Raw genomic sequence first — 16,775 nt, 5'->3', positions numbered from 1 at the left:
TGACAGAATAAGACATTACACTTAAGTAATATTTATTTTAGTACATTTTCCAGGACAGCTTGCAAGCCATATTTCTTCTGTTAAATTAAACAAAAATAAATATCCTCTGGCACTTTTTAAAAAAATAAAGWGTAACTTATTTCCTTTGCATCACTGTCCTAGTTTATGGGACTGTTCAGTATCCATGGTTCTGTATTAGCTTTACATGGGTTGTGAGGTAGAGGTAGGAAAAAAAAAAAAAAAAAGATTCTTACGAGCCACAACTAGAGGAAAAGCAGACAAACTAGTTTAAGTTTAGATTTGGTAGCCATATTTATCAAGATGTTATGGAACAGAAGTTTATTCATTTAAGTGATACAAAAATATTTCTCTTAAGAAGTTTTCATTCATCAGGATACGTTCTAAAGCAGAAAATATTAATTTTCATCATGTATTAAGTTAAATTCTGTAATTATTGGTTTATTTCACAGAAGTTGTTAGCAAGGTTACCTCTTATTTCCCTGTTTTTTCACATGCACAAAGGTTAATGATTGCCCTATAATGCAGTAACACAGAAAAAAGCAGAAGATTCAACTTCTTATAGCTATTCATTTATCAATGTCTGCAAAACATACACAGCTTTATCTGCTGACTTCAGTTACTTGCACTGTACTGAGATTGTCTGCTCACTGAACTAAGCATGTGCCTAAGGTGAGGGCAGAAACTTTAAAGGAAGATGACAGGATGCAGAACGATGCCCTTCAATCAAACAGCTTGCGTAGGAGATTAACACGAGGCTCAGAGATGAAATATATATGTATGGGCACTGCTCTCTAAAAATACAGGACGCAATGGCAGCATGCAGTTGGAGTAGGTGGAAAGGAAAATGGATTACTGGGAGATAAATGGCATTTTTGGAACAAAACTAACAAAACAAAAAGCAAGCAAGCCCATGAGGCATTGTTTTCACAAACCAATTTTAAAAATATATATTTGTATATAGGCTTTATGTCCAAGGAAGGAGAARGAGAAATTGATGTTTTCTGAGGGGAAAACAAAGACAGCTCCACACTACCCAAAATGCAGCTGAAACTCACCGTAACTCAGGATAAACATTTTCAAGGTACCACTTGAAGGGTTTACAGTTAAGTCTCTTTCTGAGTTCCATTCGGCTTTGAATGCTAGAGGGTAAAAAGCATAAAACAGTTTTCAAWGTCAGGCTGCTGTGCTTCGTGTATTTTAATGGACACATGGAAAATTCTTATGCTTCTTAGTAGAACTATATCTTAGAGAGATAATACATGACAGCTAGCACTGCCATCACCTCAGAAGGTGCTGACTTGTGAAGACTAAATGAACAGCAGAAAGAAGCAACTGTGACTTACTTGCCATAAGGTACATTTCTGGCTGAAGGCACTGCTGCATAATAGAAATTTTTATACTCGTCCATCCAGACTTCTGCTGCTCTACGTGTATTTCTGGGGGGGGGGGGCAGGAAACACATGGAATTCACAGGTTATATTTTTGCTAGCTACAATCAAGCCATGTCATTTGTTCTTGATGTGATTTTAATCCTTCCTAGTACTACATAGTCAGCTGTCTCAAACCAGGTAGAATGCTCCCTATTAACGATATAGGTAACAAAACAATTAGCAAATCAAAAATTGATGCATTCAGAATGAAATTTATGCCCTCTCCACACACACAGCTTCTTCAGGTTTATATTCAGCATTTAATACATATTGTCTCACCAAACTTTCTGAAAAAAAAATCCTCCTTTTTCAAGCTCCTCTTACAAAGAAACCAAATTCACTGAATGCTCATCTGGATAAGTATGCTAATTGGAAACCTCTAAAATCTCAACAGTTGGTAATAGCATGTCTCTTTTCAGCAAGGTAAAAGACATTAATAACTTAGGCATTTTCAATCTGTGTCTATTTCTACCAGCATAGCCTTTGGCATTCCAAATAGACATAAGTTGCGATGACATTTAAATCTATGAATCAAGCAAGTATACTGTAGCTTAACTAACAGAGGAAACCAGAACATTAGAAAACATTTTAAATGCTGTAAAATACAGAGAGATCTAATTACTGCAGTAAAGGTTAATAAAAACAAAAACCCAATTCTTTACCTCTGATGAAAAGCATCTCTAACTAAAATTACTGTATTTGTAATCAGTACCTTTAAATCTCCTCTTGGATTGCAAGAAGATAATGCCTTTTTCTGTGCTGTGGCTTCTATGGAAAACTCATATTTACTTCTATTGTTTGCAGTTTTATGCTTAAAAATTAAGTCTTATTTCATTTAGAGCTGCTATGCTCTGAAGCTTTTCTACATTTGGCAGTAAGTTAATCTAAAGCAACTACAGTAAACTCAGTCAGTCAATAACTTCTTTAATATGATTCTTTCTAATTTCAGAAGATAGAAGTAGTTAAAATTAAGTGCTTCTTGCAGACTTCTCAGAGGGAAGGAGGTAGGGAAGGAAAAAAAACCACAAGATTCCTCAATCATCTTTTTTTTGTCTGAAGGCTGAGTTTTTCTTGCCCCAAGTTTTTTTTAAAAGAAAAAAAAAGTCCTATTCAACCTACGCTGTTTCAGTTCACCTTCGCTTACAGTCTATCAGGCCTTTGGAAACTGGCTTGCTCAGMCATCACTATGGCTGCCTGTGGACCAAACAAGCTGGTAGCAGGAGAGAGACTAGTGTGGTCGCAGTTTGCGAGGCAAACTCAAAAGACACTTGCAACGCACATTTCTGTACCACACTTTGCCATACCTCAGGGGTTAACAGTTCAAGCACAGTGCAGCATGAACACGGAAAAAGTCTAGATGCTGAAAGCTGCCTGAACTAGTAAGACCCCAGAGAAGTCAAGGTACTGAGGAACACTCTGTAGGGTGCAGTGAGTGCTTGTGCCATGCTGCAGTTAATGAAACCTGATACTGTGCTGCCAGAAAGCACTTTGCATGGAGCAGCCTGGAGTCAGCAGGGTTTATTAGCTCAGGTGGAGTGAAGTGGTGTGTTAAAGCAGCTGATCCTCAAGCAATAGAGCATATAAGTGCAAAGCTATCATGACTTAAACCCTAYCAGACACAAGCTGTGTCTGCCCACACCACGCAGCCAGGATGTCTTCTGCATTCTCCTCTCATGCTGCAAAGCTCCCAGTCTGTCATCCTGAACCACCAGTTTGTTCCGGATGCTGAAAGGCAGTGCGTACTGACTAGTCTGACGTGACTGATGATGGGATGAGCCAACAAGTCCTGACTGCAAAAACAGCACCGATGTCACGCACCTGGTGTCTTGGCACCATAGTCCCACACATATTGGGCAATACCTGTATTACAAGGGTATTGCATTATGTTCGGTTTCTCATCCTCTCTCACTGAGAAAGTCAGTTTAGGCATACTGTTATACTAGTTTGACACCCAAATCAGCTGACTGAGGATATGACCTTCAAACACACCACAACTTGTCAACCTTGCTTTTAAGTGATATGCTACTTTTCTAGGTCAACTCAAAACTAATTCCAATGAAATAAAAATTTTAATAGCATTTCAATATTTGAAACAGTTGAACAGCCAAGGACAGAGGCAATAAGTCAGTTGCAGAAAAACGTAGAACAGGGAAAGGGTGCAAGTACCCAAGACAGTAGACAGCAGGCTTCAGTTCTCCTTATTCAACTCTATATAGGTACTTCTTTTTAAAGTCATTTTAAACACAAGTGACTGGAAAACACAGATGTGACTTTTAAAAAAGCTACTATAGTAATTGTCATAATGTTTCAGGGATCAAATCACAATGGTGATTTGACCAGACTACAGCCAAATCTGAAGGACTAACCTCAATATGAATGCAGCATCTTCAATYGCTGCTGGTGTGATGCACTTCCGATCTACGCTGCATCCTTGCACACAGTCACATCCTTTTTTAGTTTTCAGTCCTAAGCTGTATTTAGGTACCTATTTAACTTTATAGGAAGAGCAGCATCATGGCAACAGCTCAAAACCAGAAAAGCTGCAGAACAGTGGGAAAATTGTACCATTTTTCAGTAATGTGACCCTTGTTATGACATTGTCATTTTAAAACCTACTGTGAAACTAAAACAGTTGTGTCATAAACCTACATAATATAGCTTAATTGGTGAAACTTTCTATCCTCCTGGCACACTACAAATAGTGGAATAGGTCTGTATTGTATTTGTTTTCTCACATTCATTTTTACCGCAGCATAAAATATGGAACTCAAAAGATGGGGGACCAGATAACTAAGGGAAATTCTCTATCATAACTACTGGAAGAAACAACATGGTGACTTTATTTAAGTAGACTATCCAATTCATTAGCACCATGCTGCTGGTAGGACAAGTGTTGAAGGCAAGAACTGTTCACCTCTGAAGTGTTTCTTTAATCTAATGTGAAACACTACGCCAAATGTATCAGCTCAGAACATTTTTCTGAATTTAAGTTACACCTAAGCTCTCTACTACCTGGTGTCAAACAGAGTTTGGGCTTTGTTTGCTTCAAGAGCAAATAAATGATCTGATTTGCAGCCAAAACACTCACTGCCTTAAGCTGAGACTTATGATACCTCTTTAATTCCCTGAATATAACAGCTACTTTTCTAAACAAAGAGCTACAGTGACCTTCAGCTAGGATTGATAAAGAGTCTTGGTCAAAATGCCATTCACACACTTATGCAAATCCTTAATCCACATGACTTAACACTATGAACACAAACCAAAACTGCTATTCTCATGCTACTGAAGAAACTGCTCAGTATTTCAGTTAAGGCCACATTTTGAATCAACAGCAAAATTAGCATGCATATTATACTAAGCCCTTAGCCCTGCAGTTTAAGTCTGCAGAAAAGGCATTTGTAGTCATATCACAAGAAAAGAAAATGTAATATAGAATGAAGTTTCAACAGGCTGGTATTAGTGCCAGAATCAGTCTACATAATTGCTAATATACTGATCGCACACAAACAAAAAGTAAACACAAATATATAACTTAGGTCATTCTGGATCTCAGTGAATGATCGACCTGTTCCTATAAGATGAAGATTTATGGGATGGTTTTGAAAATAAAGCTTTTTTATAAAGTAGATAAACAAAGTTTTGAAAACTGATAGAATGTCAAGCCAAACATATCCTCCTTTTCCAGATTCTCAGTCCACCTCAGCAAGGAATTCCCCCTTTTATCTCTGATGTTCTTTTCTCAACCTGTATAGTTGTAACCATTAATTTTCCTTTTAATTAATATTTTTCCATGTTAGATAACATTGCAAATATTTCTCCTGAAAGGTCCTCAAARTGAAGTCGCTGCCACCTGCTGATCATTTGAAGAAATCAAAACACCCACTATTCAGTTGAAGGCTTGCCTAATAATTACCTTGCAAACACAGTACCACTTCCACCAGGAAACGTGTAAGGATGCTGTTTGCGGAATACATGACCCACTCTGCTGCAAGGGATGATTTCTAGGCTCCCACCACACTGCCAAACTCGGAATGAGATCTCTGCAATGAACACATGAGTGAAAGACCATCTCAAATAGGATACCACAACATTACAGCATTTTGTTTACAGAGAAGGCTGTTACTCATTATTGCTGAGAAGATCAGTAAGACTGCTGAAAGACTTTAGCATGAACAAGGGCATATCTGAGCATTCTACTTCACTGTTCTGTAAACAGTTTTGCTTCTAAGTTAAGTGGTTATCTAAGTGGTTATCTTCTCTTATCTGATATTACCAGCATCTTCCAAATCCAAAATTATGTTGTAATTTGGCASAGTAAGTCAGATCTATACATGCTTTTAAAGTGTTTTAGCTGAAGAATAAGTAAGAGTAGACACACTTAGATAAATTAATAAACTACCTTAACAAAAGTTACTCAGCTAAAGATGGAATAACACAGTAGACAAATTCAAGGCAGGATTAAAACAATCAATAGATTCAGGCTGCTGACTTCTTACAAAAGATGACCAATGCACAGGACTGACAGTGGAAGGAATTACTTCGAGTCAGYCTTGATCTGATTAGAAGTGTAATCTCTTCCGCAAATTGAATGCTACGGACAGCACACCTCTAAGGCAAGCTGGTGAGCTGACCTTCCCAGTGAAGGAAAAGATGATCTTGAAAGGGTTTTGCACACTTTTCTACTTAGAAGTAGTCACCTAGTGCTGACAGAAAACTCTGCTTGTTCACTCCAAGAAAACCACAACAAGAGAGGGGCTCCTGGAAGCGCTGATCCCCTCTTTCCATCTGGAGTGCAGCAGCTGCAACCAGTTGCTGAGCGCTACTCTTCGTTCCAAGCCTTTTTGCAATCATTCAGCAYCTTTCTGTAGCTAAAGCCACCCACATACTGAACTACTCTAGTTCAAAATCAGTGTCTAAAGACTTAGTAAGTGCCAGAAGYTCTCCTTACACACACACAATGATAAAAATAGCAACACTTCAAAAATCAAAAGTATCAGGAAAAACTAAGGGTTAGCATACAGAGTATGTCCTCTGGACGATCTCTCCAGAGGAAGAAGAGGTGCAGACATTTCAAATGTTCACAGTGAGAGTTAACTGCCCTTCTTCTGAATGGTCTTTGCTTCTACAAGGATCATTCCCTATTTGTTCTACTTTGATAATCATTTCTGCAGTATCAGAGCCAATTAGGCATGTTCATGCATTCAAGATCTGTTGACAGATGATCTCCCAAAAATATTAATGACAATAATACTGTCTCTGCCATATGGTCTTGGCTTTCCAGTCGAATGAACATGAGAAATCAGCAAAAGTAATTAATTTCTAAAGCAGCTAAGCATGGCATTCTCTCCATACATTTTTCAAAGCAGTGACTTCACTGTTGCCTGTACATTATTTTGAACTTGGAACAACAAAAATCAGGATTTGCAATAAATGACTAGTCAACATTTTTAACTAAACAAGCTATTAAGCAAAAATGCTTTTATATTTCTACTAGAATAAGTTATATTTTTTTAGATAAACACCTTCAAGCTTTACCAATTCAACTCAGATTTGGTCTCACAGTGCTCAAATTCTGAAAGCATAGTAGTAATAGTTTTCTCATATCCCTTTGCAGGGATATATAGCAGTTATACAGTTTATACATTCACTTGCCCAAGACTGAAGTGAATCAAAAAACACCAAAAGAATGATGATGTTGCTGTCAGTGAAGATATCTTAGTAAAAGGAAGATGGAGAGATTTTTAATAAAAGTGCTTTTGCATTAGACAAGCAAGAGAGATTGTGGATAAAAATGAAAATCAATGCAATATGCACAAAGCACTTCCTTTTTCTAAAGAAAAAAWTTGAAGATTTAATCCAAAAAGTCATCATCATCTACAGAACATAGGTAGATGCTGAAAAGCTATTTCAGTTTTAAAAGTCATTCAGAAGTAGCCCATGTGTGAGCATTTGGTTCATTATTCATAGCTTCCTCTCTTGTATACATTAAGTTAATGCTTTCCCACTTGCTTAATTCCCCCTCCCATAAATCCCTAAAGAAAGCAGAGCAACTTGCACACTTCCAAGCACCTTAGGTCTCAAAGGTCTCAAAAAACATAAGTGGAAATAAATAGTTTTTTGAAAAAGGTTAATGACTAGTAAATAGGGAAGGGCAAGCTAATTCTTCTTTGGTACCAATGTGGCTTCTGAAGTCTGCATGGATTTTTAAAGAAAAAGTAATGTACAGAAATTTAAACTTCAAGTTTGCTTCTTTTAAAGCACTTTTTTGACTATACTTATAACAAACAGTGATCAAAGAAATTAACACTGAAAATTTTAATGAATTTAGATTTCATCAAAAAGGCATAAGCAGCAAGTCAAACATTATTTTAGTACATAGTATTATACCTCAATAAGAGATTTGCTCCTGTTGTGGTATTTAATTGATATAGAAGGTATGGGRAAACTAACTTTAGCAAAATTCATAAGAAAACACTGGATTTTCAAAATGGATTCAAACCTTTTAAAAAGTCATCCAGTCTTCCAGTGAACTCTGATCTTACACAGGCTTACCAAAAAAGCATTTGTAAAGATTATCAGAATTGGAGTTTCTTAATTCAAGGAAAGACTGAACACATCTTAACACATGCTTGAAGCGCAAAACACAGATAGTCACATTTCATAATGATGAGAAAATGCACCACGTTGATACCCTGCAGCATCATGGTAAGATCTGTCYCTTGGCTAATTTAGAATTTAAACTGTAGGCAAAATAGTGCAGGGCCATCTTCAAATTGCTGAAGTTAAGCCTATGTTCACATGTGAAATAAAACATAATTTAATCATTGTTCTGCACATGCTTCAAGGAAAAATGTGCAGTTTTATATAGTAYAGGAAGTAATTCCAAGCACTCTGCTTAAGTCCATCTGGCAGATTATTTGCATATAGCACCAAGCCTCCAGTCCAAGATATGCTTGAGAATAAACAGGTCATACAAGAGTGCATAGAACATTTTAAACAGTACATCAAGTTTCCGGTATGTTCTGCATGTCTCATTTATTGCCAATTAAATCATAGGTTATTTGATCTTTATTCTTCATTTTCATAGCTTCTCCAGACTAACTGAACAAGTCATTAGCTGTCTGCTATGCTAACTGCCTTTGCATTTTCAGGAGTAAGTGGAGAAAAAGCACCCTAAAGTTTTATTTCCTTCTCCTGGTTTTGGGATAGAGGGACACAACACAGCAGGAACATAAACAGCTTTTTGCATGCAGACTTCTCACCTTGAGTGAGTGCTGTTACCTGCACCTTGTCCTATCAAGGCCTTGATTATCAAAGCCCGAAAGCAGCTGCAGAGTTCTCAGAAAGAGAATTCAGAGAGTCTGCTCAAGTACATGCTTTGTTAGTCAAATATTTAAATGTTATAGTAGCAAAAGAAGTTCTCAGACTGAGTGTACTGCAATAACAGTTTGTCTAAACAGTTTCCAGGATTTCTAAAAAATGAAAATTGCGATATTCATAGAAATATAATTTAACAATGTACAGTCCAAATAGTGAAATAATCAGAAACCCGGAAAATAACTTGTTCAGAATACCAAGGGATTTTTGAGTATTGCATAGGAAGGTCAGAAGCTAGGTTGCAASGAGGTCTCTTCCACCATTTAAGTTCCTTACATGAGTGCTATGCTCAGTTTCTGTCTCTGCATGTAGAAATGTGCTGTTTACAGTAGACATTTTACTGCAGTCCAAGCATATACTCTGTGCACACATTACTTCAGTAAATGAAAAAATCTCACTGGCTGTTAGGAGTTCAAGGTATCTCAGGATTTAACAGCTAGAGTTTGCAATAAGGAAGTTCTAAAGCCTTATAACTATCTTCTAAAACTCACTACTTAAAACCTGAGACATACCTTTAAGTTGAAAAACTAAATTAGTGACAGACTAGAAGTTGTAAAGAGTTAGAATTCTGTCCATTCCAAATCCTTCTTTTAACACAACTGGAGCTGAAGAGAAATGTCTGCAATACTGTAACACAAAGAGCCAATGCACTCCACTGAAGTAAAATTTAACCACCAGACCAAAGGAGGACACTGTCAAAGCACAAACTCACTTGACGTCCTCTCCCTTATCTCAAACCCTGCTCAAAAACATCTGAAAATAAGGAGTTACAGCAAAAATGCCTTTTCAACCACAATTATCTTGTGAGACTACAATAAGAGTACAAAATGAAAACAAACATTAAGCTTACATGCCACACAGTATAGTAGAATCAGTGATAACAAAAGTAAATCATAATTCTTCAAATACAATTTAATTGATTTCTTAAGGTATAGGTAAGAAGATTAAACCCATGAACCCCTGTGTTCCGTTTTACTGGATTAAGTCTCAGCAGCATATAAAGACAACCCTTAAAAATTGGCAGCATTTAAACATTATTGCATTTAAATCAATATTATTAGAAAAGGAAATTATGTTCAAAAATACAATCTTGAAAGCCTTATCCCATCTACATCCTCTAATTTTTCTATTTTACTTTCCAGCCTTCATGAAAAAAATGAACCGCATAATGAACAAATACTTTCATTTCCTCACATTTAACATACAAGTCCCATCTTATTTTAACTCTCCCTTTAAAACAAGTCTTTGAGTTTTGTCAATAAGTGACCTTAAATTTTAACTCCTATTGAAATACTTTTTGCTAAAAAAGCTATGAAGTCAATGAATCCATGACAGTAAAGGCAAAGACATAACTTTTTCTTTCCAAAATGATTGAAAGGTGATATACGTACCTAGGTTTTCTCCACCCCAAACATCCATCATCATGTCATATTTCCCTAGCTCTTCAAAGTAGGATTTGTCCATCACAAATAACCCGCCAGCTATCATGGGTGTCCTAAATAGATAAGAAAACTTAAGTAGAATATTTAGAAARACATGAATTGGCAAATAACTATTATTTGCATCTCAAGGTTAATACCTCGTAGAAAAACTTGCAGTGCTTTTGAAGGCAGCTAATTTTGCATCTGTTATTTCTCAAATTCTCTGCACATCATTATACAACATTTTTACGGTATGTATAGCATTATGACAATGTTCAGCTTCTGAAGCAGCTTCCAAATCCTCATTTGGTTCTGAAGTTTCTTWTATAAAGGGTGGCATTTTGTGCTAAGGGCACAGCATTAGAACTGATGCTGTGTTTTTAGCCCTCAAAACATACCAACTTCAAACACAAAACATTYACTGAAGTAGATTATACATTCACTTAAGTAGATTTACTCTTGACAAATGTCCTTTGAAGTCAACTTTTTTTAATGTTCAATTTGTTTCTCATAATCCTGTTCAAATAATTAATGAGACACATCAATTCTGTAAGGCTATTAACTGCTTATCACACCTGGAGAAAATGATTTTTTACTTTATTTAGTAACAGATTCATATCTGTTACTAGATCTATGTCAAACTTAGTAAATATACAGTTGCTATATTTTAAGGCACATATCATTTATACTGAAATATAAATGTATCTAATAGGGAAGTGATTTAAAGAAAAAACTCATCAATATTTTTTTCCTGAAGGACAGAGCTTATATAATACTTCGCTTATTATAATTCTAATGATGGAAAATGGACTCTGGGACTGTACTAATTTTGTTTCCATTCAGACCTTGCAAACTGTTAGTATCTGTTTTAGTCTGTTTGTGAGATAGCAACATGTGCAACTGTAAAAGTGAAATACCCAAGAACAGAACAGAATTAGTAGTAAACTGCACTGCAGGCTATCTTCTCATAATATCCTGGAGCAATGTTTATCACACATTTAAGTCTTCATAAAATAAACTAACCAACACTTCCATTTGCAGTGATGATGTTTGACAGCTACCGAGTCCTAAGAAGATGAATCAATAAGTTTCTTTTATTCAAAAAGTTACAGCATTATCTTTCAAGAGGAGAAGTGGTGGTGCAGACATACTTTATGGGAGCAACAGGATTTCCTTGACGCGCTCTTCTTTGCTCTGGTGTCATGTAATCCCACTTGAACACCAGATTCCAATCGAAGCCTTCAAGAAGAAAATGTCAGAGAAGGTAGAACATTAAAAAGGGCAGGGGCATTGTTCAATATAACATTTACTGAAGTCACTGTGAACTGTACTTTAAACTAGAAATAAATCAAATATTTAAACTTATATAAATTTGGGGGGAGAAAAATGAGCAAGATTCCAGATGAAGGGAAAAGCCGCTGGATAGGACAACACAGARGTAATCTCAAGTGGAAAATAACTTTGATTTCTATTCTTTCCATCTATTACACAATTTAAGAAACTCAGTCAGCACCACAGTTGAGGGATCAAAAGCTTTTTATGAATCCAGTGTTCCATATACTTAAGTCAAACAAAATGCCATACAAAGATCTTTTTACCTATTACAATTGCTCTCAACAGCCCTTGTTGTACAACTACACTTTAAATCTTGTCAAGTGCCCACATATTTTTGTTTGCAGAGTCTCTACAGCGCTCTTCGTACTCCTCTCTAGAAGCAGGAGCTCTCCAATCATAAAGATCACAACAGGTTATGTCATTCCCAACTTACTCCATTAACATTTATTTTAATTCATCAGTCTTTCCTACTGTTAAAAAGCTTTCTCCCCTGACGTACATACATGTGTGCATGCACACAGAGAGCTGGTATGGTCCTTTTGAGTTAAGCACAGAAAAACATAAGAATAGCCAGAATAGCCAAGACCAGCAAGCCTTCTACAGCAGCATGCTGCCTGACACGCTTACAACTAGCTCCCTTTGGCAACAATACAAGAAACCTAGCAGATATAAGACGGTCTTCCTATAACGAAAACATTAACAGTTTTTGACCTAGCTTACACCCTTAAGTACGGACATCTTTAAAAAAAACCATACAGCTAGCAAATCTGCCTCACACTGGTTGCTTGCTGCCAAAAGCATTTAGAATCTGTGAGGTCATGTAATGAATGATTTCCAGATTTCTGTTACACAGATGTCAATAGTTTCCTTTCCCCAGCGTTAGAGGGGTAGAGCAATTAACTTATCTTTTCCCACTTCCCCAAAAAGTAAACGGTTACAAGTGTATGACCAATTTGTCTGCATGCTTGTCTGCATAGTAGAGATTAGTTTGGATAGTTAAAAACTAAACAGTTTCCATTTTAATCCATAACATACTTACATCACACAATAGAGAAGATATCCTGAGCAGTCCCTACAACATAAATGCCAACTTTCTCCTACAAATCTGAGTATTTAAACAGCCTTTCATTGCTACAATATAACATTTTATGGAATACTCAAAAACTCCATGTAGCTACACAATAAAATGGTTGCAACTGACAGTAGTTTAAAACCTCCATCATGAAAAGTAAAATGAACTTCAATATTTCCATCCTATTAGAAAGCCTCATTTCATTCTACATACCCAGTAAAACTGCTTGCATCTGGGAAGACTAGAAGTACTCTTCTAGAGCACAAGCAGTAGAGAGATAAAGTTACATATACTCTAGTGAACACAAGGGGTCTCTTTTGGAACATGGCACAGCACTACAAAACTCAGAACAAGCATACAAATTGTCTATCCATAAAAACTGTTTTCCTCCTCCATTTTCACTGACCCTGGGGAAAAAATATCTGCACTCAGTGAGACAGTATCAGTAACTGTAAAAGGAGGATTTTTAAAGACAAGTGTATATGAATTCTTCTATTCATATTTATTATTATGAAATTATATTAAGCATAAGCTCTGTGATATGGCCTACTCTACATAATCAGATCTCAGTTAGCTACAATTTATTCCAGTAAGTTGTTTCTCAGAGAAGGAGCACTTTTGCAACCCTCCCCACGATTTTGTTACACAAGTGAACAGATTCAGTAGTGACCACACTTGGGAATTTTTTCAGCCCTGTCCTCTTAAAATCTGTTGAATTTGCTAGACTGCTTGTCTTGGGTGATTAAGCCCATTCAAAACAGACCAGGCACAAATGCTGTCCCAGCTGTCTCAACTCTTCATGCTTCAGCCACAGATACTGATCTAAGGTTGAAAGCATAGTTTGATTTCCATGTTTAGATTTGGCCTCAGCAAAAACATCCCAGGATGCCAAATGCAGTAGTGCTTCTAATGTGGTAATCTGTCCTCTGGGAACTGGGAATATATTATTTGCATTTCAGCAGATCTTCAAATAACTTTAAACATTGGTATGTGCAAACTTTCTATTGTTAACATTAAAAAAAGATGACTTCTCACTCCCCAGTCCAAAAGTATAAAGGCTCCATGGATTTTTAAAGAAWCTTCCTATTGTGTATGGGGGGCAAGGGGAAGAAGAGTACTAAAAAGCAGAGAAATTTGGGAAACATAGCTCAGTTGATGAAACATAGAAAAGCAGCAACAGTGAAATAATCTGTCTCCTCCCATTCTGACTAGGAGGAATCACAGAGCATGAATCCCACATGAACCAATCTAAAGTTTCAGTGCAAGAATTGCTCCTCATACTATGGACAATAGCAGAAGCCACATAATGGTACAGAGATTTCCAGAACTTGCAGTATAATGAACAGACTGGATGAAGGCCTTCAGGATTTAATAAAGCTAGCACGCAGATAATAACATGGAATTATATATTAGCATATTTTAAATACTTTCACTGTAGGTGTTATCTATATTAATGAATGAGATATTTCAGYTTAAGTAAATACTGATTTTACAGCATTATCTAGAAGGTTAGAGAACCTCTTGCCTCCAGATCACTGGCTAGAATTTGAAACATAGGCAACATTATGCAAATATACATTCATTCCAGTAAACTAARATGAACATTTGGTAGTCAGTTAAGGACTGGTATATCAAGGACTGAATGGGCTTAAATGGCTTGAAACTCATTCCTCACTCAAGACAGCCCATCCAGAAAGAGCTGAAACACTGTGGGAACAGTGCTGAATAATTTCCATATTGTACCTCATCTTATTTCTGTTACGCAGACACTTTAGTTTCTAGAGTTAAGGGAACAGTTACTTAAAGATATTTAGCAAGGAGGGTGAGGAGTGGGAGAGCGCTGTTTTAAATGCCAGATTCCTGCTAACAGTGGAAATAAACAAAAAACAGTTAACATACTTGCCATGAGTAGGATTTTAGCATTTGGGCTCCTGTTTGRGACCCCAACTCCCCTTTTGGGAGATGGAAAGAGGGGGAAGGGAAAATTTGAGGGTGGGGATGGAGGTGTTGCACAGGGCTTTTTACTGCTTGCTGTCAACAGTTCACACCAGACACAGTAAGACTATAGCACTTTAAATAGAATTTAAAAGAAAAATTTTATAACAGTAATAATATAACCACTACAGATTTTCAAGGTCACATTTTACTCTACCCATGATCAGAGATCATGACTGACAAAAACATTCTTAAACACATTTGAAGGCTTTCTGCTTATTTAGAAGAGTTTTTTCTTCTTTAAGCAAACTGGCATCTTGAAAAAACCTCATAGGCACTGCATTGTTGATGGGCTTCTAAACTAGAGAGTAATTAAGACTTATCTAAAAAGCAAATGATAAACTCCGCCACAAGCTGCTTCTGACACATATAAATAATCCTACAAACGCTGGTGTGAGTCTTGCACACTGGTAAATGGCAGTATAAACTTCTATGAGTTAGTCTAATAAAGGCAGACTATTGCAAAGTAAAGGACAATAAGGCCAATTTCAAATCAAACCTAGAAAGAACTGGCCATTAGAAGGTCAACTAGATATGTGAAAGGGAAGAACAGTATGTTAACTGCCCATTCCACAACTGCAGTGATTATGAGCTTTGATTCTTGATGCTTTCTTTTTATTTGTATTCCAGTACAGGTACATACCGCCTTTTAAATCAGCTGACGCCCCCACGTACTGGAAGTTGTCCATATTAATTACATCAATAATAGGAGACACAACTCTGGTCTTGTCCTAAAATAAATATTAGAAAGTAATATTGAAATAATGAAATCAATATATAAAGATTCAGGCAGGATGAGATGTTGAACAGTTCAGCAGGATTTCATGAACACTTCTTCCCCAACTTTTCCTGGTTTTCACTTATGGCGCTAAATAGCCACTCAGAGGGAACTGCTCACCATTGCTTCAGAAAGTAGAAGCAACGCCTTATAGCTAGGAAGCCTRTATCTATAGACTACTTTTCTATAAGTAATCCTTCTCCTGTGACTTGGTCCAAAGAAAAGAAGTAGGCAGACAGTTTTTATTTTCACAGCAAATCTCTAGTCACTCAGTACACTGCTGTCTTCAACTTTTAAGTGACATTTAAGCCTGTTTACAGTCAGCATAGTGTTAGGTTAAAGCTAATTCATTCCACACTATGAAAAAAAAAAAGAAAAACACTCTCCACAGTCAGATATTTAGATAGAGAACCTAAAAAAATGCCCTCTTAAAATAATGAATGCTATTAATCTCTGGCTGCCAAGATTCCAGTGGTACAGATACCATGTTTATCTCTCTGAACATGGTATTATATACTACTCTGACCAATGTTTATTACATAAGCTGACATCTTTGTCAAAATAATTTTAACAGGAAAAAAAAAATCCAGCAATTCCACATACATCCATTAGGATCACAAAGAATGAGTACTTCTTTTTTCCTTTTTTTTTTTTTTTTTTTTTTTTTAAAAAAAAAGACACTCATGACATTACAAATGCAATATGGTTAGGCCAGTCCATTTCCTCTCCATAAAGTACTTCAAAAAGTTTTTTCTTTTTTATATACATCGAAGCATAGCAGTTTCATTTAAACAGTCGTGGTTTGATCAAACACTGTCAAAAATCTTACTAGAGCATAAAATAAATGTCACAGAACTTTGACTCTCCATTCAGAGATCAGAGATTCAGAATAGTATAYTATCAATTCTGTGAATATAAAGAATGTGTTAATAAGCAGGAAATATTTTGATAAYTGTTACAGAAAAATTGTTCTCATGGTTAAAAAATTTGTCAGTCTAAATCTTGTTATTTTAAGAACCTATTTCATAAATAAGTCTTCAAACAGTCTAGACAGTGGTGTAGCAATCTACCTCCCTTGCTAATCAGTACTATACAGAATGGATTGGTACCAAACTGTTATAAGAATAACTTAAGCTCATAGCAAGAGATTTAGAAGTGGCTCCTTYAGTCAAAAGGCTTTAGGTTGGTCCAGTTAGGACATTAAAAATGCTTGTATTCATTTATTGAAAATTAACTTCTAAATTAACATTGACTTTAGTATGCCCAAATCAGCCATTTCACATATTATAGGTCATTTTATGTAAGTAAGAAAAAGGTTACTAACTTTTGTAATTAGGCAAAAG

At 36.2% G+C, this 16,775-nt stretch overlaps 1 protein-coding gene across 1 annotated transcript in view; it reads right to left on the bottom strand.

The window, feature by feature from the left end:
* The window catches only part of GALNT2 (polypeptide N-acetylgalactosaminyltransferase 2), a 101,912-nt gene that overhangs the window by 10,135 nt on the left and 75,002 nt on the right, over positions 1-16,775 (bottom strand). Inside the window, exons 8-13 of the mRNA XM_085315493.1 lie at positions 15,298-15,385; positions 11,404-11,491; positions 10,223-10,326; positions 5,368-5,494; positions 1,365-1,457; positions 1,077-1,160 (exon numbers count right to left, since the gene is read on the bottom strand). Of these exons, the coding sequence (XP_085171619.1) occupies positions 1,077-1,160; positions 1,365-1,457; positions 5,368-5,494; positions 10,223-10,326; positions 11,404-11,491; positions 15,298-15,385 (584 nt within the window). The remainder of the gene's footprint in view (positions 1-1,076; positions 1,161-1,364; positions 1,458-5,367; positions 5,495-10,222; positions 10,327-11,403; positions 11,492-15,297; positions 15,386-16,775) is intronic.

The sequence above is a fragment of the Rhea americana genome, unplaced genomic scaffold (assembly GCF_003343005.1).
Source record: "Rhea americana isolate MKP2758 unplaced genomic scaffold, rheAme1 scaffold_43, whole genome shotgun sequence".
NCBI classification, from domain to species: domain Eukaryota; kingdom Metazoa; phylum Chordata; class Aves; order Rheiformes; family Rheidae; genus Rhea; species Rhea americana.
The sequence above is the reverse complement of the archived record's forward strand: the minus strand, read 5'-3'. Positions and strand labels throughout refer to the sequence as shown.